Source organism: Lampris incognitus, chromosome 7 (assembly GCF_029633865.1).
Source record: "Lampris incognitus isolate fLamInc1 chromosome 7, fLamInc1.hap2, whole genome shotgun sequence".
Taxonomy (NCBI): Eukaryota; Metazoa; Chordata; class Actinopteri; order Lampriformes; family Lampridae; genus Lampris; species Lampris incognitus.
Genome location: NC_079217.1, coordinates 16,094,123 through 16,117,765, shown reverse-complemented (window position 1 = coordinate 16,117,765; position 23,643 = coordinate 16,094,123). Strand labels below are relative to the sequence as shown.

The 23,643-nt window shown below is 42.3% G+C and overlaps 1 protein-coding gene across 1 annotated transcript; it reads right to left on the bottom strand.

Moving 5' to 3' along the window:
- Positions 1-2,604: 2,604 nt before the first annotated feature.
- Positions 2,605-12,535, bottom strand: camkk1b (calcium/calmodulin-dependent protein kinase kinase 1, alpha b). Its single transcript, XM_056283682.1, has 16 exons — positions 12,284-12,535; positions 12,119-12,166; positions 11,977-12,030; positions 11,844-11,898; positions 11,610-11,722; positions 11,461-11,497; positions 11,319-11,340; positions 11,044-11,135; positions 10,172-10,371; positions 9,934-9,987; positions 9,707-9,780; positions 8,029-8,116; positions 7,765-7,893; positions 7,412-7,515; positions 3,223-3,276; positions 2,605-2,908 (listed from the first exon to the last, which is right to left on the bottom strand). The coding sequence occupies exons 1-16, from the start codon at positions 12,533-12,535 to the stop codon at positions 2,830-2,832; spliced, it is 1,455 nt and encodes a 484-aa protein (XP_056139657.1). The 3' UTR covers positions 2,605-2,829.
- Positions 12,536-23,643: the final 11,108 nt, after the last annotated feature.

Genomic DNA, 23,643 nt, shown 5'->3' with positions numbered 1-23,643 from the left:
ACACATTTGAAATAATCCAGACAGTCCAAATGTTACTGCTAATGGCTATGAGATCATTTCTAAATGGATTGGGTGCATGACAGTGACAAGCAATGTATATAGTATAGTAGTACAGTATATGTATAGTAATGTGTATGTAATGTGCTGCATGGTCTTTGACTTATGACTTTGCAGCCGTACTGGTCAATGATCTCAGCAACTCTACAATTCATTTTTACAACAGCTTTCTCAGATGGCAAGTGTTTAAAAGCCACATAGTGCCTTCCAGTGTTGGTGGTTCCTGCCTGATCTCAGACGTCGCCACTGTTTAGCTGGTGACTCATCGTGAAGGCGGAGGGGCTTTCCCATCAGGGAGGGGAAAAAGAAACATCAGTCAACTCAGGAGCTGGGGGTGAGGTGGGGCACTCAGGAAATATTCAGGCCAGTGGATGCCAGACCAATGAGATCATTAAACCTGAATGGGACGCACAGCGAGGGGTAGGACTGGTCAAACACAACGCTGGCATGGTCCTGCAAAGTGAAAGGGGTGAGAGAGATGGCAAAATGAGGGTGGGATTTAGCGCAGTCAGAGGTAGGGGCCATGGTTTGATGAATGAAAACAAGATTAAAAGATTGAAGATTGATTCAAAGGTTTATTCGTCACATACTTCATATACAAGTACAATAAGCAGTGGAATGATTTACAGGGTTAAAACAGGGTTAGAGAAGAGGATTGTGAGGTAGTCTCCCATCCTTTACTGCCATACACACACACACGCACGCACACACACAGTAAATCACAGACAACATTGTCACAGCATGTATTAAAAGTAAATATATCATTAGATATTTGATCACCTAAAATGTATAATATAATACAGTACAAAATAATATAATATAATGCTAGTGTGTCATCCAACATCTCAGTTTCAGGAAAACAGCAGTCATAGTTAAGATAATTCTCTGTGAGGATACTGCTGATCTTGTTGCATGGCAACTGTTTCCACAGAAATCTCCTCTTAGAAATGTGTCTCTGGTCGCCGACGTAAAGGCAACGATAGAAAAAGATTTTTGTTTTTAGCTTTACTTGTATGTTTATGTTTTGTTTTGCTTTTTTTACAGCATGGAGAATCTAAAAATATTACGACTGTACTGAAGCACTCACTGATCTATAGTAATGATTAGTGGTAGCAAACATCGCAGCCTAGCCTGATAAACATGCCAAGAAATACAGAAAACAAGTGCAAGCAACAAGAACAGACGATAAACAGAGGAAGAGGATAAAAATAGTATGTCAGGTTAAAAAAAAAATACTAGCGTAATATAAAAATATGACATAAAAGTAAATCATTGGCTAGGTTTCCATGAGTGAGTATTAATCAAACCAGTGACGCTAGCCTTAGCTAGCTAGAGAGGAGAAGGCAGTTAGCATCTATTGAATGATGTATCACACTTGTAAACAGTAGGGTATTTTTTCATTCAAGGGGATTTCAGTCCAAATGATTCCTTTTTCCTTTTTTTTTTTGTTACTTTAAAAATTTGTTTTACATTATTCAGTGTCCCATCAAGAATGGGAAATGGGCTGTCTCGTGGTCACTCAAAATCTCCATCTATAACACTTTTTTTTTAAAATTGAACATGAAATTAATTGGTACTACTGTTTTCACATGGATTTAAACACCCTTACTGTGCACTTTATCTTGTTACTGCGCTCGTTGTTGCTAGAACAACCACATTCCTATTGAATAGTGCATGTAGCCATGTGCACATGTATTTCATATTTTATTGACAATGAGAGATCCTTATTCATGAAAAAGACAGAATACATTACTCAGCCATATGCTAACGTTTTGAGCTTTAAACTGTGCTAACCCAGGTTTTCCCAGACAAAGGATGGTCACTCCTCTTACTTCACCAAATGGTTAGAAGTTGCACATAAACAGCGTTTTCAAAATGTACCCCAGCTCCTCGATGTGGAGGCTAAGTATCAATAAAGGCTAAACGAGAACACATGGTGATGCTGGGACGCCGTTTATTCACGTGAAAAGGGATACACTCCTTGTCATTTTTGCAGGCCATTATCAGTTAAATCTTTATGACTGTGGGCTTTCTAGGGAACTTAAAAAAGAGAATTTAAAAAAAAAGTGATGCTGAATGCTGGCTAACATTGAGTGTAACCAAGGACATCACAAGGTTCTGTGATACGAGGATTGACACAGAGCTGCCATCTAGTGTTATACATTCACTATGACAAGACAGTTATTTAACACTGAAGTCATGACTTTCTCTCACACACATGCACCCCTGGGGCTTACTCACAGTCATTCATCAAAAAGTGATTAAACATTTATTATTCGCAACACCTGTAACAAAAAAAAATGCAAAAAAATAACTTCTTTATATTAACAATACATATTTACAATTCAACAACAATTTAAACAAATGACATTCATGAAATATGGCCAAACACAAGATATTTGAGATTATCACATTGTAAACCTATGTAATGAATCATACCAACTGCAGGTGAAACTCAAATAGAACAGGAAACACAGTATGACCACTGAACAGAGAAAGCTGAACACTACCTCCTGACTTATCATTGATTAGAAAATGTGCACATTGCTCATCCCATCTTTAAACAGTTGGTCAACTCCTGAAATGCATCATACGTATCTATGACATAGAGTCCTCTGTACAGCACTGAACTTATCATTCCGTGTAGAAAAACAAGCATGTCAGAGAGAAAGCAGAAAACTAGGGATGAAAAAGAGATGTTACAAAAAGAGAGGTACAAAGGAAACAGTTTCCTCTGCAGTCTTTTTCTCTAATTCTGTGGGGGCAGATATTCTAGGTGGACTCAGTAAATGCATCATCTTCATATAAGTCCTCCAATTCTCCTTCTCTGCTGCCCTCATTACCGATTTTCCTGTGGGTGACAGACAGTTGTTGAAGGCATGTAGGAATGTAGATAAGGACTGGGGTGGAGGGGGGTAACTGTATTAAATGTTATGCATGTTACACACAACCCAGCTCATCAGTTTTTGTAGATGGACGGCGGGGGAGACATCACAAAGCACTCAATGACAATGCTTACGCCTCTTTATTTGAGGTTGAATTTGTTGTTTGAGCTCTGCATTGTCCTCTTTCCTCTCTCGACTGATGAGCCGTGTTGTGCATGTTGTGCATGTACAGGCCGGGGTTTGTACTTTAGTGGAATAAAGTGGCTCCTTGAGCACTTACCTCAATGAAGGATGCACATTAGATAAGGAGGATCCCAACAAGCCCCAGGAGCCACTGCAACAAACAGTTGATGGTAAGGAGAAGGACAAGGTCAGCAAGTAGTTCTTGCTGTAAGATGAATGATATTAAGGGAAACATGCATGTAAATTGCGTCATGATAAACACATCAGTAATAGAGGTCATGTTTTTTTCCTCTATGAGCATACAGCATAACGGTAAATAACTGCAACGATGAACAAAATGGTTCGGGCGACAAGTGTGTGAGTTAGACAGCTGTGTGTGGAGGGGGATAACCGCAGCTCTATATCACTTCACATGTAGCTGTAATTAGTTGTATCAAAGGTCTCCCACAGCTCCAGTGTAGACCCATGATGAACTTCCAACAAGCCTGGCTTGTGAAAGGAAAACAAAGTGGCATAGCCATTACCTCTGCCTTAGGGGTTTCGTTTTATCTTATCAAGAAAGGAAAACCACTTCTATTTGTCTAACACTGAAGCTGCCGCCAGTGTGGCTTAGATATGATAATGGCTAGACAGAAACTGCACTTTATATTATTATATTTCAACCTGCCAAAGCCAATGATGGTGCACTTTTACACTGCCATCACTGAGTCCATCCTCACCTCCTCCATTACTATCTGCTGCCACTGCCAAGGACAAGGGCAGACTGCTGCATATCATTTGCTCTGCTGAGAGGGTGATTGGCTGCAACCTGCCATCCCTCCAGGACCTGTATGCCTCCAAGGACACTGAGGCGAGGAGGAAACATCATGGCCGACCCTTCCCACCCAGGCCATGGTCTCTTCAAAACACTCCCCCTCTGGCAAGAGGCTAAGGTCTATAAAAACCAGAACCTCACGCCACAAGAACAACTTCTTCCCCACAGCAGTAGGCTTTTCTAACAAGCCCCCCAGACACCCACAGATCCCAACACCGCCGCCCACCCACCTACCACCCTCTTTTATCTTTCCTAATGTGCTCTCTGTATACGGGCATCCTGCATTAAGCCTGCACTACCCTGTAAATAACTCTTATTCTGTAAATAACTTCTTAAAATTCTCATTTAACTTTTTGTAAATACAGCTGCTGCTACTGGAGTTTGCTCTGGGGAATGAGAGGGTCACCTCTATACAACTGCGAGTCGCTGAAGGGAAGGCTCTGACTGTTGTGTGTGCTTATGCACCGAATAGCAGTTTGGAGTATCTGGCCTTCTTGGAGTCTCTGGGTGGTGTCCTGGATAGGGCTCTGCCTTGGGACTCTATAGTTCTGCTGGGGGACTTCAATGCTCACGTGGGCAACGATGGAGAAACCTGAAGGGGCGTGATTGGGAGGAAAGGCCTCCCCAACCTTAACCCGAGTGGTGCCTTGTTATTGGACTTCTGTGTGGGTCATGATTTGGCCATAACAAACACCATGTTCGAACATAAGGTAGTTCATAAGTGTACTTGGTACCAGAACACCTTAGGCCGAAGATCGATGATAGACTCTGTGGTTGTATCATCAGATCTGTGGCCGTATGTTTTAGACACTTGGGTGAAGAGAGGAGCAGAGCTGTCAACTGATCACCACCTGGTGGTGAGTTGGATCAGATGGCGGGGAAGGCTGCTGGACAGACTTGGCAAACCCAAATGTGTAATGAGGGTGAACTGGGAACATCTGGCGGAGGCCCCTATCCGCGAGGTCTTCAAGTCCCTTCTCCGGAAGAAGTTCTCGTGTATCCTGAGGGAGGCTGGGGACATGGAGTCTGAGTGGGCAGTGTTTAAAGCCTCTATTGCAGATGCGGCAGGCAGGAGCTGTGGTCATAAGGTCATCGGTGCCTGTCGAGGTGGCAACCTAAGAACCCACTGGTGGACACTGGTGGTGAGGGAAGCTGTCAGGCTGAATAAGGAGGCCTTTTGGACTTGGTTGGCCCAGGGGTCTCTGAAGCGGCAGACAAGTACTGGGAGGCCAGAAGGGCTGCCGCTTCAGCGGTCGTAGAAGCAAAAACTCGGGTTTTGGAGGAGTTCGGTGAGGCCATGGAGGAGGACTTTCGGTTGGCCTCAAGGAAGTTATGGCAAACCATCCGGCGACTTAGGAAGGGGAAGCAGGGCTTGACTCAGGCTGTGTTCAGTCAAGAAGGGGAACTGTTGACCTGGACTGGGGGTGTTGTCGAGCGGTGGAAAGAACACTTTGAGGAGCTCCTGAACCCGGCTAACACATCCTCAGTGGAGGAGGTAGAGTCTGAAGACTCAACGGAAGCCCCACCCATATCCTTGGCAGAGGTCTCTGAGGTAGTTAAAATGCTCCTCGATGGCAAGGCGCCGGGTGTAGATGAGATTCGCCCTGAGATGCTGAAGCCTCTGGAGATTGTTGGGCTGTCTTGGCTGACACGCCTCTTCAGTGTCACGTGAAGGTTGGGGACAGTTCCTGTGGAGTGGCTGATTGGGGTGGTGGTTCCCATATTTAAAAAGGTGGACCCGGAGGGTGTGCTCCAATTATTGGGGCATCACATTGCTCAGCCTCTAGGGTGCTGGAAAGGAGGCTCCAACTGATTGTCAAACTTTGGATCCAGGAGGAACAATGCAAATTCCATCCTGGCCGTGAAACAACGGACCAACTCTTTACCCTTGCAGAAGTGCTGAGTTTGGCATGGGAGTTTGACCAGCCAGTCTACATGTGTTTTGTGGACTTGGAGAAGGCTTACGACTGTGTACTCTGGGGCATTCGGTAGGGGGTACTGCGGGAGTATGGGGTACCGAGGCAGTTGTTACAAGCCATCCAGTCCTTGATTAACCAAAGTGAGAGCTGTGTCCGCTTCTTGGCATAAAGTCAAACACGTTTTTGGTGGGTGTCGGACTCCGACAAGGTTGTCCCTTGTCTCCGATTCTGTTTGTGATATTCATGGACAGGATCTCAAGGTGCAGCCAAGGTGAGGAGTGTGTCCATTTTGGGAACCTCAGAATTGCATCTCTGCTCTTCGCAGATGATGTGGTTTTGTTGGCTTCATCAGAACATGACCTCCAGCATGCACTGGGGCAGTTTGCAGCTGAGTGTGAAATGGCTGGGATGAGAGTCAGCACCTCCAAGACTGAGGCCATGGTTCTCTACCAGAAAATGGTGGATTGCTCCCTCTGGGTTGGGGATGAGTTGTTGCCTCAAGTGAAGGAGTTCAAGTACCTCAGGGTCTTGTTCACAAGTGAGGGTAGGATGGAGCGCAAGATTGACAGGAGGATTGGTGCAGCATCAGCAGTAATGTAGACGTTGTACCGGACTGTTGTGGTGAAGAGGGAGCTGAGCCGTAAGGCAAAGCTCTCAATTTACCCATCAATCTTCGTTCCAACTCTCACCTATGGTCATGAGTTTTGGGTAGTGACTGAAAGGGTGAGATCGCGGATACAAGCGGCTGAAATGAGTTTCCTCCGTAGGGTGTCTGGGCTCAGCCTCAGAGATAGGGTGAGGAGCTCGGACATCCGGAGAGGGCTCGGAGTAGGGCCGCTGCTCCTTCGCGTCGAAAGGAGCCAGTTGAGGTGGTTCAGGCATCTAATTAGGATGCCTCCTGGGCGCCTTTCTTTGGAGGTTTACCGGGCACAGCCAACTAGGAGGAGACCCCAGGGTAGACCCAGAACTCGCTGGAGGGACTACATGTCCAATCTGGCCTCAGAACACCTTGGGATCCCCCAGGAGGAGCTGGAGGGCATTGCTGGGGAGAGGGACGTCTGGTGTGGCCTACTTAGCTTGCTGCCACTGTGACCCTACCTCGGAGAAGTGGCTGAAGATGAATGAATGAGCTCCTGCCACTCAGTGCCGGGCATCAGGGGCTGCCACATGGGCTCATGTTCAACTCTGAACTGGTGTTGTTTGCACCTTATTGCATCTTACTTTTATTTCATTTATTATTCTTTTTAAGTTTTTTCTTTACTATTTACTGTTAATTTTTTTCCTCTTGCACCAACATACCAAAGCAAATTCCTTGTATGTTCTTGCGCTTAGCAATAAATATGATCCTGATTTTGATTATGATACAGTCCCAAATATCTAATTTGTGAATGCTTCATTATGTACAGTTGATTGTTAAAAAGTGCACTAGGTGTGTAAGGAATTGCTCTGTTTTTGTAACCTGCTGTTTGTTGGGTGTTTTATTTGGTCAGAAAACTAATCCCATGGTTGGCATTAAGGCAGTGCAGAACAGCCAGGATTTGCAGTGCACTTACGTAAGAAGACCTCCGGGAGCAGACATGGACCTCTCAGCTCGTCTGCTGGGACACTCAAAGGGATTACTGAAGGAGCGCTTCCTCAGCATTGATTTCACCAGGATCTGCAGGGGACATCTGAGAGTTTTACTTGACTTACAACAACAATTTGTGTATTGCCAGTGCTTCTGTATCTTGTAACTGGTCAAACACGAAGTCCAATTTGTTTTTCCTTGATGTAATTAGCAAACTTGTACAAGCAAAGACCTGCTTGTACATGTTGAACTATTAGGAAACAGTCCGGGGCTTACATCAATACCCCACCCTCTTCCCCCTTCCCCAGCCAAGATAAACAAAATACAGTGCAGGCTCACCACAGTAGAAAGGCTGGGTATGAGTTTTATGCTGTTCTGGACTTCCTCCTCAGTCACCTCCACCATGGTACAATGTTCTTCCTCTAGTGGAAGAGGGTCAGAGCCATTCTCTGTGACCCAACAATGGACCTGTGACAACAATAAAAAAAAAAAACCTTTTCATTCAAAACGAAACCCATAAAGTTAGTAATGGCAGTGAATCGAAAAAAATAACCCATTAATGATGACGAGTCCCTATTAGATGTAACTGTCGTTTCTATTTACCTTGATTTCAGGGATGGTGATTCTTGTTTCAGGGTTTTTATCCAGCATTCTCTCAATGAGCTCCTTCAAGTCTTCACTTACAGTTGGTCTATGAAACGTAACATTGAGATCAACAATGACTGTGGGGAACATGTCAACAATACCCTATCTCACAAGTGCAAAAGGGGACTTGCAGAGGTTCAGCTAATTTTACTTTTCTGTCTCCGTTAATACCCGTCACATTAAAAACTTACAGTCTTTTGACAGAGGAGACAGCCTAATATGTTTAGATCCTCATAGCCGTCACTCTAAAAAGGAGGTGGCTGCATTCGGTTTGACCTGCACATTGAAATATGCAGTTCGTATGGGAATTAAGTGTGTTCCCAGCCAGAATGCCGTTTTCTATTTCCTTCTCTTTCTCCTTGTGCACTTATTTCAGTTTGAGTTTTCCAATATTCCTGAGCTGATGCGAGACTGCAAATTATCAGTTTATGGGAAAAACTGGAATATGCTATCAATAATGCATTAATAGAGTATCTCAAATGAACTGTTAACTGACAACATGTGCTAACAGAATATTCTTCATATTATGAAGAATATTCTGTTATTCCACCTGCCTGTCATTTACATAATCTATTTTTTCCCCCATATTGTGCCAATACCACTATCTTCTAACAGCCAAAAAACCTAGAAAGCTAATGTTTTCCATGCACTTTGTAAACATCAGTTTTCTAAATCCTTGCTTCCCCTATCATTTGTTCACTTCAGTTAGTCACTCTGTCAAACTTAAACAAGTAAAACCGAGTATTGGGAACATTTATTTATCCATCTCATCTCCTATACAATTCTAAAACTTACATTAGAAGTTGTTTGCATGTCAAACAAAGCCCCTAAGGGGGAAGGACCAAATTATCAGTCACATATCTTCAAAATAGGGTCTTACAAGTTAATATAAAACTACAAAAAAATAAACAAACAAACAAATGGTGGTGGCTATAGCAACATCCATTTGCAATGATTTTAATAACAATAATAATAACGGATTACATTTATATAGCGCTTTTCTAGACACCGAAAGTGCTTCACATTGAAGGGGTAACTCACTTCAACCACCACCAACGTGTAGCACCCACCTGGGTGATGCATGGCAGCCATTTTTGCAACAGAATGCTCACCACACATCAGCTTGAGGTGGAGAGGGAGGAATCACTGAGCCAATTACACAGGGTGATTATTACGTGGCCAGATGGAGAGAGCCAGGTTGGAAATTTTGCCAGGACACCGGGAACTCCCTACTCTTTGCGGTAAGTCCCATGAGTCTTTAATGACCAAAATGAGTCAGGACCTCGGTTTAACGTCTCATCCGAAAAGAATCTCCTACAGCACAGTATCCCTGTCACTGCACTAGGACATTGGGATGTTGTTGTTTATTAGGGCCAGAGGGAAGACTCCCTACTGGCCCACCAACAACACATCCAGCAGCAACTCAGTTTTCCCGGGAGATCTCCCATCCAAGTACTAGCCAAGCCCACACCTGCTTAGCTTCTGTCATTCGGCAGAGCCAGTGTACATGTTGGTAATAGCGTTTGCTTATCACTAATCGTTGTCATAAGATGCACCTGTTGGTGTCTTATATAATGGAGGCAATCAATCAATCAAGTTGCATTTTAATCAAACCCTTCTTCCAGGTTTTACTTACGTTTCTGGGAACTCCACATCCTTGTTCTTGATCTTGTTGTGCAGGGTAACAATGAATTCATCATAAAAAGGGCACTGTAATTGGAGAATCATGATAAGAATAAATAAACTATGCATTTGTAAGTCACTTAGGATAAGAGCATCTGCTAAATAAGAAATGGGGAAAACTATGCATTTGGTCTATTAGCTTAGTTATTCAGTTTATTCACTTGATGAGCATTGCCTTACCTTCCCGAAGACAAAACAGTATAGCGTGATTCCCATCGCCCATATGTCCAAGGCCTGTTTACATACCAAAAAAATTGTGTTACTCTTAAAAAGCTGAGAATAGAAAGCACAATATCATGTCTTGACTAACAAATACTCATAATCTCATGTTTGTGATAGTAACTAACTGGGTAATTAGTCACGTACTATCGATAACTTTATTTATCATGAGCTGAATATCAAAACAAGGGTATTTGACCTTGCCGCTGAAGCTCTGCTCATGTTCAGTCATCATTTCCGGGGCCATAAAGGCAGGGGTTCCAGCTGTGCTGGACAGATGGGCATCGGTTCCCTCAAACATGTTGCTGACACCAAAATCAGCAATCTTCACATGGCCATCATCTCCAAGTAACAGGTTGGAGGGCTTGATATCTCTGTGGATGATCTTCTGGAAGTGCACTAAGCAGACCACAGATAAAAAAACAACAACTGCATGGCTATGCCATTTTGATTTGACAGCTGTTACCATCTATTCTTTAAAAGAACACAGGAGTGAGAAGAATGGTAACGGTTTACAGCAAGATACAAATGATTGGATTAAAAAGCTTACATCTAAGCAATAGCCTAAAATAGGCCCTGCTGCACAGTCACTTAAGGACAGCTATTAGGTGTTGTTTGGCATGATGTGCCATTATAAAATGCCTGTAGTACACTATTAGTATTAAAAAAAGAGCACATAAAAGCCCAATAAATCCTATTATTTATCAAAAACAATTTACTCATACTAATACTACCAGCACTACTACAAGTAATAATAATAATAATAATAATAACTCTTCATTAAGTAGCTCTTGAATGGTTGCTAAAAGTGTGGTTGCTAAGTGACACCCTATAACCAGTATACATTATGATTTCTGGTAAGCACATGCATAATGAACAGTTATAGTACGACAAGGGTGCATTCATGAGGTATTTCCCAATGGCTTTGAATATGACTCAGCCAGTCAAATATGAGGACTGGTATGCTCTATTCACCTCAAGGACAGGTATTAGAGAAGTAATAGCTTTGTTGATTTACAAATCACAACAACAATCACGTTAAAAATCGTCTATTGAATGTAATAAACTTACAGTATTCTATTCCCAATACAACATCTCTGAAGTAAAACCGAGCTTGGTCCTCTGTTAAAGGGCTATCAGTGGGCACCTCCTCCATCACTGGCCTGAAAAGCATGTAAAGCACAGGAAGTAGTCAAAGGTTAATGAATGTTCTGATGATATCACTCAGAATTTATCAACTATATGCCCACAGTATATCACCGTCCACATTATCTTGCTTAAAAACTCACACACAAAGGTGCAATAGATTATAATGTGACACGACACAGTGGTACCTTAAGACATACCCTTTTGTCATCAGCTCGAAAGCTAGAAGGAACAGAATTTAACATCTCAATATATATAAAATGCAACTTGATTGATTGTTGATCATTTTATTACATTATGAGCCAGATCAAATAATTAGGAAAGGGATGACTGAATCCCTACCCATGTGGAGACCATCTTCATCAGGATCATCAAGAACCTGTAAGACATATGAAGTCAGCTGCTAAAGTTTGACTTTGTTTTTTTTGTTTTTTTACCATTTAACATACGAGGATGCAGGCAGCATGCAAGTGATGGATAATCTTGCTAACCTCAACTAGTTTTACAATGTTATGATGGTCCAGTTTCTTCAGGATAGCAATCTCCTGGTACGCTCTTTCAAGTGGTCCCATGGGCTTAGGATGCTGACAACTTGGTGCTGGGCCTAAATTTAGACACACAAACACACATCAACCTAACCACAGCAGCAATGTATAGAAATTGTGGACCATGAAATATTTGAATATTCTTTCATTTATCAGTTAAGCAAGGAAATGTTTACTCACGTAAAAAAAACCCACACTGCCTCATTAACTTCTTCTTTGACACTACTTTCATTGCCTTAAAAGGATATGGTAAAATAAATTACAGTGGCAACAAATTTACAGCGGAAATAGTCAAACTTGAGATATCACTTACATAGTATTGCTCAATATCTTCATTGTATGCCAATTTTACCACTCCGTATGAACCCTAGGGTGCAAAAAGACCAAAGGTTTACAACTGCTGCTCACCTACTTTCCCTGATTTTGCCATACTTTATGTCAAATACATTCATCACCTTTCCGATCTCGTGTTTCAAAGTGTATTGATTGAGCTGGACACAGTTCTGAAGAAGGCAAATGTAAAACTCAGTCAGTAAAGCATTTTATAAAGTAACTACAGGCTTAAGCAGAACACTAAGTAACATCAACATTCCAGTTCTTTGGCAGACTAAACCCCACACCTCAACATCTGTGATGGACACACGCTTGGTCTCAATGGTACGCTGCCTTGCCACACGGCTCCCACGCTCCTGGAGTGACAACTTCCTGTCTGAGAGGACAGGACGGTGAGGTGTGCTTCTCAAAGTGCCAGACCTGAAGCCATTTGGTGGGGACAACCGCTTGGCAGTCATATCCATGGCTGCCACCATGTCAGCCAGTTCAGCGTGGTACTCTGAATCTAGCTCTGCCTTGCAAACAGAGTTAGCGCTCATGGCCACTGGTGTCCGCTCACTCACTGATGAATGTGGCTGATGTCACAGCTTTTTAGAAGGACCAGAGGAGACATCACCATACTACAATGACAGAGAACATGGGTAAGAGCTATGTACTGTTTCTATCACAGAAATGAGAAATTAATTCCTGTAAAATGATGAGTTTTCCACTGGGATATTATCCTACTGATGCATAACCTTCAACTTCTTACTGAATGACTGTGACAGACCACACTGTAGCCTACAACAGTGCAGAGGACTGAAAAGCCTCTTATGTAATAAGGTAGAAAGCTCTGTCATACATATAGCTTTGCTGAAAGATTGTGCATAAGGCAATGCAAGTCTCATGCACCGGTACCTACTAATGCCAACAAGATATTGAAAAATCATGGCTCTAATGAAAATAGAATAAAAAAAAATCTCCTTTTACAAATAGCTGTCAATACATAAAGGCTGCAATAGTCTTTATAAATCCCCTTTAAATCTGCAAAGACACTGTCACATGTAACTGTTAACTACAGCCAAAACATCAAATTTTATTTGGCATACTTACCGATAGCTGTTGGGTTTTGCATTGCCGGCATGCGTGGGTAATGTTCATGCTGGCCCGCTGGGAAAACTCGTTGTCTCTCTCAAGGCAGGACTTTCACTGATGAGCCAGAGACTTGAGAAGTGCAAGTCTTAAGGATTAACTCTAGTAGCTACATATAGCTGGCCCATGTTATTCCAGTGTGTACTTGGAGGACAGGCTGTGATGGAAGGTTCAACCCCAGATAAGTTACACAAGGTTACTTCACACTTGACTGATGGTCCCTTGATGAACAGGGATAAAAGATAATAGTAACAGAGATCCAAAGGAGTTGAATCAAGTGCAACTGGACTTGGTATATATCCGTCATTTCACGGATATATACCAAGTCCAGTTGCATTTGATTCAACTCCGTTGGATAACCATGACCTGGATGAATGAGAACATTCACAGACATAGGAACAGAGATGTTTTATTGATTGGTTTTATTGATTTACTCAAGGCTGCTGCAGTTTGGAATTCTTTACCTTTAATCTGTCTATGGAAAAAAAAGATTAAACAAAAGCACAACTAAAATAAAAAGGAACTACATTTTCAAAAGTGCAGATTTTTTCATTCTGGACAATGCAAGTGTAGCGATTAGAATTAAAAATGGTTGGGACATAGGCTACATTGAATCATATATTACAGCATTTACTGATCGCACAACATATAGTCTAGTGGGCATGGGGGTGGTTATACTACCTGAGCGCTGTCTGGGAAAAAAATATCTGGTTCATTTGGAACTGATATAATAATTTCTTCAATCAACATCGAAAAAAAAATTCTGTTTAGCTGAACTGTCATTGAGGTTGGCTGGAGTAGGTGTGAAGGGGAACTGAACAGCCATATTTTCACATTAAGATTCCTTTATTAATCCCCTTGGGTAAATTCAGTTCCTGCAAATTAACCCATCCTACTGTGATCTGTGTAGCTAGGAGTAGTGGGCTGCCGCCTTCATTCATGCTGCGCCCCGGGACCAACTCCAGTTCTTTTCCCATTGCCTTGGTCAGGGGCAGAGCCAGGAGTATAAACCCTAACATGCATGTTTCTTTTGATGGTGGGGGAAACCGGAGCACCCGGACAAAACCCACTGCAGACACGGGGAGAACATGCAGACTCCAAATAGAAGACGACCTGGAATGACCCCCCCCCTAAGGTTGGACAACCCCAGGGTTCAAATCCAGGACCTTCTTGCTGTGAGGCGACAGCGCTAACCACTGGGCCACCGTGCTGCCCTATATTCTGATTAGTGGTTCTCAGTCCAGTTCTCAGGTGCCAGTACTGCTGGGTTTTCTATTCTGCCAGATAGCTGATTCACCCGCATTTCCGGTTATTCCAGCTTCCAATCAGGGAGGCTTTAGGCATGGAACAACTGGTGAATTTAATTAACAACCTGACAGAATTGAGAACTGCCAGGATTGGTGATATTTTGGGACTTGAGTCAGAGCCAGTGACCCAGATAGATATGGCCCCCACATTCTTCGTCTCCCATTTTTATGTGCATCATCATCAAACTTTTTGTCATTTCAGACCTAACTACCCCAAGTCAATGTAATATCTGCTATATCTAAATAGCTTTCCACCATTTTATCAGTCCGAACCTGCAGATCCTCCCTCTACCCACTAAGTCCTGACTTACGGTAAAAAAAGAAAGAAAAAAAAGCACCTTGTTCAGAGGTAATGGGTTCAATAACATATTAGTTTAATAAATGGTATTGGAAGAATATGTAATGACAGCACTAAATGATACCATATAGGGTTTTCTTTTTCACTTCAATGTTCATACAATTCAATAAAATCAGAAGATTGTTCTTCACACAGTGGGAAGTATGATTACCCCCGGGTCAAAACCAGAGTTAGCAACCCTGGCTGCATCTGACATGCCTACGCGCATTTTCCTTGAGCAGGTCAGCTGCACAGTGCATGCTTATGAAACCAGCTCATTAGTGTGACCCCCCCCCCCCACCACCACCACACACACACACACACACACACACAAAGAGAGAAAGACAGAGAGATTCCGATAGACTCACTTGGGTGAAGGTGGATGGGAAGAAAACATGAGCCAAAGAGAGGGCTCTCATAGACGCCGCCGTGAGGGTGGGGGGGATTGAATCTTGATTAATAAAGAAAAAGAAATAGGAATCTCGATTGGAGAGCTTACACCGTTAAAGAAAACCAGAGTGTACTTCCGCCTTTGCACCTGTCGGAGCAAGACGCGGGTATAAAAGCTGGGACAGCGATTGATTGGCCAGTTTGGGCATTCTATGATGTCAATAAAATAACCTTTGACCAATCACAAGCGCTTATAGGCGGATCCTGCTAGACTTGTAAACACGCCCAGTGTGAGCCGAAGCTTGGTTAACTGGCGCCCGTCTGACGTTCTCCTGCCTCTGATGTACGCCGGAGAACGGTGGCTGCAGTGATGTGCCCCCACTGTAGAGGGGGGATAGCAGACTAGAGTAATGACATTCATTTATATACTTAAAAAGAGCGTTCAAAGTAGAAGAGCAATGTCACTGTTTGCAAATTTTGGCGTTTTGAGGACCATTGAATTACGGCGACTTCTAGAAGATGAGGAGAAACTAAACCAGATAGTCACGTATAGTCAGAAGGTGAGCCGTCCGACAAAATTCAGTCTTAGTATGTGATACGGATTAATCGGGCTCTAGAAATAATTTCTCACTTGTTTTACACATGCATATATTGTTTAGCTTGTTATTCTTCCAGGTAGTAGATTTGGCTATTACAAAGACATTGTGTAAAGGTCCCCCCCCCCCCCCCCCCCAATGTATTGACTGTGTCCAGTTTCAGGAACTGGAGAAAGCCGCAGGAAACATGTTAATTTCAAATTATAGACTGGCAAAAACCAATCTCTCTCAAAAGCCAGCATTTAAAGATGCTAAACTGCTACTTGCAACGAAGTACAAGGAACTAGAAAAACTTGTTGGCACCATCCAAACCAAACAAGACCAACTTGGTGAGTTAAAAGATCCTGTTTAGATAGACTTTAATGCAGCTCAAAACACAAATGTGTTTTGATGACGTAATCATATTAGAAGGGTGCTTTTTGAAGCATGTTCATGCAGTGAATCTAATTGTCTTTTTTTCTTTGCAGAAACATACAGAATTTCAATGGCTCAGTCGTCTCTTCTGAAAAAGATAGCCCATGATGAAGAGGAGTGTGAGGTGAGGACATTCATACTTTGAGATGCTGTGATATGAAGTCTGCCTTACATGTTTTAGCATAGTATGATGTGGTCATGTAATGTAATCTAAGACACATTTTCTTAGTGAGCTATAAAGATGCATTAACTACCCCTACAAATACCTAATGATCAAACCCTGCCAAAAAGTAACTACATGTAAAATCACAATACATTTATGTTCTTCCTAGTACTTTGGTACAGTTTGACTCTTGACTAGGTCAAGGCGACCAACATTTATTTTGTCTCCCTTCACTGTGTCTCACCAATGGGCCTGTCATACTAATTATGAGGTTAATCATTTCATTGGGTTCAGTCACCTGGAAAATACAACCTGGCCAATTAAAACTAATGAATAACTCATTACCAATATGAAGCATTAATGGTTTCACTTACTTTTCATCAATATCATAATAATCATCAATATAGGCATTGCATCTTTATTATTTACCAGTTCTAATGGGGAAAGTAACAAGAACGCAGTCAGCCCTCTTGCCTGTGTTAAGCCGCTTCAGGCTAACTGATATACAGCTCATCTTGATGTGGCCAGTTTACAAACCATGGCACTCAGTCCCTTTGAGGAAAAACTAATTGGTCGTGCACACAGCGGGTCACAAGCATGTGGTTTGATAGAAACCGCCGGGAGGCAAACGGTTGGACTGATCATAAGAATAGGGGAAAATCAATAAGCAAGTCACTGAGAATGGTAAACTTGCCCAAGTCAAGTCACCAGGGGCCTCACGCATCAGTCGTTACTATGGGCAAATTTGTGCGTATACACCCATGGGATTTTTTAGCCCTGATGTTTGTCTCAGAGACTAGTGTAGAACCTGAGTAACCCCTGAATTTAGGCACCGATTGGCTAAAACTGGTGTCTTTGCAGGCCTGGGTGACTGCTCATTGCAAGACGTAGACAATAGATGTTAGGAGGAAGGAATTACAAATAACCATCATGCTTTGCTGCTTACAGTCAGACACACAAATTTGCCCATAGTAACAATTGATACATGAGGTCCCAGGTGTGGTATACATAGCAAGAAATACTCGCACTCTTGGACTTTTTTCAGTGTTGGGGGGGGGGGGGTTACTGAGAATCACATAACAAATGAAACACACCCACTCAGCAGAACCGACCAGCTATACTGTGGCTCTTTGAGAGAGGTCAACAAAGAACAACAAGGATCATACGAGACAGCAGGGGGACAGGCAGGGAATTCCCTCGCACCTTCTACAATATACATCCACATCTCCCAAAATTTAGGAGGCTCTCAGAGCAAAGAGAGGCTCTGACCCATTGCCAAATGGGCACAAATAATTAACCTAAAAAACTGGCCATTGTGTGTATGTGATGAAAGCCTGGTTTTTTTGTTTTGGTTTTGAAATGAAATCCTCAGAGAACTGATTGTTGCTACTGCATGTAACGGCGTGGACGAAAGTAAAATATGTAATATTTTTGACAGGTGCTCTTTCAACAGTTTTTGGAGGGGAAAACGCAGCCAGCGGATTTCGTGGAGCGCTTTCAAAATTCTCGGAAACTCTGCCACATCAGGCATGTCCTTGTGAGAAAAATACAAGAGATTGCTGATCAACAGCAGAAAATGCAAAGAGTCATTGAAATTCACCCCAACACTGAGCGGTTCTCAAATCATAATGAGCTACCTTACCATTCACTCTGCAGTCAAACCTCCGCTATCATTTTACCTGCCATCTGCCATTCACTTCTTTCTGTCCCACTTCACCCTCCATTCCTGCTACCCGTTGCTCATCCTTTGCAGCCTTCAGCATCTTGTTTTGACAGTGAGGAGCCTGTGTGCCATAGACTGTATGAACAAGTTTTCAAATGGCCAGCAAGGCCCACATGCCTTCAAACACTAAAGGCAAAACCTGGGAAATCACGCCAGGCACCACACTGAAGTCCAGTCCATTGCCGGGTTAATGATTTTAGATTTCATGCATTTTCCTAATTTCCACATTGTAACAAATGTAGAATGGGACTGCATGCTCTTCGTCAATTGCACATCCATCAGTGGCTCCAATATTTTTTGTTGTAGTGAGTGAAAAGTACAAACTGGCAGCGTTAGAAGTTTACTTTGAGATGATCTATTGCTTCAGATTTCAGCTCCACCAACATCATCTTTGTTTGAGGTCATCTCCCATTCCCATCAATGTCGACACTTGCATTTTGATGAGATTTCAGATGTGAAGTGGCCCCTACCCCACAGTAATTCAGTCAACAACCCAATCATTATCTCATTGCATTGTTGCATTGCCAGTGCAGCATCTCTAACAACTAACCGTCTCTTCACAGTGGTTCCAGTTACAAAGGTTCGCTTAAACAGCTGTGCGTTTTCCCCACAAAGTATGATGGAAAGTCAGCATCTAACCCCTTTTAACATAACCTGTGACAGTAGGGAGGATCAAGGCATTTCAGGGGCTGTGACAGAGCAGATTGCGGTCATTGATTTAACCTTATTGCAGCAGTTCTACACACAAGAGCATTGTAGGGTCGAATCCACCATACAACAGCAGTCCTAATAAGAATGAGATTAGCAATGAATCTGAACAGATGATCATTGTGGTGTGGCGATTTCAGGTTTTCTGGCTGTCAAATTTAAAGCAATTTGTGCATCACAGGTCTGGAGACCAAAGGGTAACACAAACCTTTGTTTTTAGTAACATTTGAAATTTGGGCAAGTATGCATTTGTTCTACCATGGCACGATAGATACAGAACATATGATTCAGTAACAAGACTCATTAAAATTGCCATATTGTCTCCATGCTATACATATACATAAACTGTATTTAGCCTCCATGTCTGTCGGTCAGAAAATCATGAAGTGAGCAGAGCATTGGCTTGTTGGGTCACCAAGTGAACTTGAACTCCTCACCCACACTTGATATCGCTGATCGTCTGTGTGCAGACTCATGTCAAGGTCAGCTAAGGACCATGCGTGGCACATCCCAATCATTAACTTCTTTAAACTTCAGTTACTTTTGTCCATAGTAATATTTGTTATTACTGACCCTTCTAACAAGACGAAACTCCTGTTGTTAGAAACCTGTCTTGTACAAATGCTATCAGTTGTTGGCTGCTAAGCACTCATATGTGTGTGTGTTCTCTCCTGGTTGCACAAGCCAGGATTCACCTGACCCCCCATGGGGTTAACCGGTGTGCCATACGTATGGTCTAATCAAGCTCCTGATACTAATTGATCCCCGGAGAAAGCCCACTAGCTTTACAAGAGATGATTAGGGGGGTGGAGCATGTAAAAAGGCTTTTGTTACACAACAGACTTCTGTTACAGCGATGTCAACAGTCTCTATTGTCCTTATAGACTCAAATTGGGCAATTTTCTCATCTGTCAGCTCGCCATTAAAAGCCTTTCAGCTCTGTATCTCTCCATCTCTACATTTTCAGATGAGTCAGAAGAGATTGTGGTTGTTTTGAAGTATGATATATACACTGCAATTTTCCCCTCAAGGAAGTATAAAGTTCTTATCTCTACAAGATGAGATGTACAACACATACAATACTATCATTAACAAATTACCCACAAAATGATTGCAATTAATATTGAAAAGTCAAACTGAATGGTTTCTTTAGGGAAAAATTTGGTGAATTTGCCTTTGTGGTCTTTGCACTTTAAATAATTTCCTATGGTCTACTACATCATGTCTCCTTTTGACATACAACGGGACTAGGGTTGGGTATCGTTTGAATTTTATCGATTCCGATTCTGCTTAACGATTCCGGTCCTTATCGATTCCTAGTTTCGATTTCAATATGGTGTAAAAAAGAGGTCAAATGTTTAGATCACAAAAATATCAATTTGTTTTAAGCATTAACTGAACATTAACAACATATATAAACACCTCCTCTGAGGAAAACACTGGTGTACAAGCAACACAGTCATATTTGTAGATAATTAGTAGTGGAAAATGCTCTAATCTCTCATATATTCCACCTGACAACAACACAGTGGAAAGCAGTAACAGCTGAAACATTTTTGGATAGTAACATTTTGAGCTTCTTGTTGCTTGTAAGATGTATGTATGTATGTATATATGACTATGCAACAAATAACAATATTTTTTCTTCAGAAAGATCAGCATATCCGCCTTTTCAGGTAGTATGTGAGATCTTTCTGGACAAATAGTGTCTCCAGCAGTGGAGAAAACCCTCTCACTTGGGGTTGAGGAGGCCTGCATGCACAAATACAAAAATGCCACCTCTGATAGCAAAGGATATGTGGTTCTGTTGTTCCACCACCAGGCAGCAGGGTCATCAGATGTCACTGTTGGTGGCAACTCTTGGTACATCTGCAGCTCTCTGTCAGTCTGGTGGTGGATGGACATGGTACTGATTGATAATGATATTTTCATCTTCAGGTCATCTTCAACAGCAAAAAAATCTCCTCCAGCGGAGACATAATAGCCCTCTTGCAGGGAGTAGGGTGCTCCTCCTCTTCTTCACTCTCCTCAATTTCTCTGTTGTCTTTTCTCCTCTGACTGCACTGTTACATCTTCTTCTCCATGGGCATGCTCTGTTGACTGCTCAGATTCAGTCAGCTCTCCTGTCATCAACTTTTCCTTGACCCGGTCCCAGACAGTGCTGTCCTCCAATTTGTGCTTGAAACGTGGGTATAGTGCAGTGGCCTCTTCAAGGAAGTGTCTGATGTCATCACCCTGGTACCACTTAGAAAGGTTTTGCCAGACAGCCTGCTTCAAGTGAGACACAAACACTGTGTCTCTCTCTTTGACAGTGAAGTGCTTCTCCAGCTTCTGAAGAATTGTGAATAACACTCTCATCAGCTGGATGAACTCCTCTGCCTTTTGGAAATCTTCATCCGTGAGTCGAGCAAGTCGGTCCCTCTCCGTGGGCTTTCTCAGACGCTGGTCTAAGCTGGCTGCTTGGATTGCAGGATACTGCTCAAGGAATCGTTCCAGCATCATGTAGAGGGAATTCCAACGAGTTCGAACATCCAGGATTAGGGAGTGTTGAGGCAGCTCTATGAAACAAAAAAATCACACATGGACTTAAAATTGATAATGCATAGGAAATTAGATTATTAATTTATTTTAAGTTATTGTCCTATTCTGTGTGTGTGTATTTAAATGTGGTTTAAATAAAATAAAATAAATTTTGGTGCTTTGTGACAGACAATAGATATCAACATGAGATCCAGTTTTTTGTGTGTTTAAATATTTTAAATCAATTAAAATGAATTCAATGAATTGCTGTTGCTTTGTGACAGAAAATAAAGTTATCAATATGAGATCCAGTTTTTATTTGGTGTAGTTGCATAGTAAGACATGAGATGTATGTTATGTTACTTGCATTGTGTTAATGTATTTTTTCCTGTAAAATTTACATAATAGTTCAGTTTAAAAAGGTCAAATGAAGTGAACTGAGGGATGCTTACTTAGGACTTGTTGCTCCTTCCGGAGCACAGGCTTTGCCATGGATATCCGCTTCATCCAGACAACAACATCCCTGATCTTGGCGGTCCATTTTGCCACTGATGCCAGAGAGTAGACACTTTGTGTAGCAAGATTTAGTGTGGGCAAAACCGCCTAGCTTTATGAATTGTAGCCTTTTTATTGCCACATCCATGTTTGTGGCATTGTCAACAGTGACAGCCACTATTTTATCCATCCATCCATTATCTGAACTGTTTATCCTGCTGTCAGGGTCACGGAGATGCTGGAGCCTATCCTAGCAGTCATTGGGTGGCAAGCGGGGAGACACCCTGGACAAGCCGCCAGGCCATCACAGGGCTGGCCGGCCCGCACGCGTGCACACACACCTAGTGCACACACACACACACACCTAGGGACAATTTAGTATGGCCGATTCACCTAAATTACACGTCTTTTCGGACTTAAAACGTGTGAGGTGTTATACAATCTGGCTTCAATTCACCACCTCACCATCTGCGTTTACATACATACAGCTTTGCACGTTCTCCCGTCAAGTTTGCTTTTATAGATCACAATTTTTGCGTGTGAAGTGGCATGCGCCTCTTTCAGGCTCCGTTTTGTGCGGTAGGCAATGGTTATAAACGAGTCAATGGTTATAAATGAGTCAGCTCCCTGCAAATAAAAGTTCCAACATGACAGACACTGTTACTGCACAAGCAACCTACCATCATCAAACTTTCCGACTTTTTTGTTTGTTTAAACCTTTCCTACTTAAATGAAGGGGTTTCGACAACTTGAGAATGGGTGTAGCCCTTTCACAAGCGCCGTTACCGCTCTGTGGCACTCAGTTTTCACTTCGGTCATACTTCCTTTTATTGCCGAAGAGAACGGTGTCTCCCCTGGCGCTGTCTGAGTCTGACACACTTGCAGTGGGAGACCGCAGAACGTCAAACTGTACATTCTTTCAAATCGATGCCGTGCTGCCTTAAGTGTTTGGTCAGATTTGAGGTGCAACCTGCCTTGCAGCTAATAAACTTCCCATATTTAATGCACTTAGCCTTATTGTCGCTTTCTTTGGCAAAGTACAACCACACTTCGGACCATTTACCGCGGTCCATCTTTCAAACTGCTGCTGTGATGCTAGTCAACCAAGGTAGCCATTGTTTGCAACAGTAAAGATTTATTTCTGTTAGGAACCGATAAGCAGAACCGAAATTCAACTTTTTTTTAATGGGTACCCGGTACCCAGCATTTTTAGTCGGTTCTAATTTGAGTTTCGGGTTCCCATCCCTAAACGGGACCATATCCATATGGTAAATGTTGGTTTTGAAGGCCTGATTTTACCTCTAACTTGCAACTGGTGTTTAACAGAGTTCCACGCAAGCAGTGGTGTTTCAGCATCGTCCTCTGAACAGTCAAGCGTAAAGGGGATTAAAGAGTATCTCTGAGGTATGGAGTGACAACTAGAGCGATTCAGTTATGGAACAATTTTGAGTTTTATTTGACCTACTTCTTTAAAACACACTGTTGAACAAACTACATCAGAGCATAAAAACAAAAACTGAAAGTTATTATTTTGACAGTACAAATACATCTGCTTATTCAGAGTAAAAAGTATTGTTCGTGTCATGATCATAAAATAGAACTGACATATTAGCTGACACAAACCCAGCGAACAACACCACAAACATAATATTCATACTAAAAAGTTACAGTCCTGAAGATTTCCATGCAAACGATTTTCCTTCTTCTATTGGTGATGTATTTAAGAGATTGGCCAATAAACAAATATCCAAACTATGGATGTTTAGTTCATTGTTTGTTCTTACAAATTATAATGGTTACTGTAAGGTAGGACTTAAGTAGAAAAAATGATGTAGCTCATAGGGTTTGATGTCTTCAGCACTG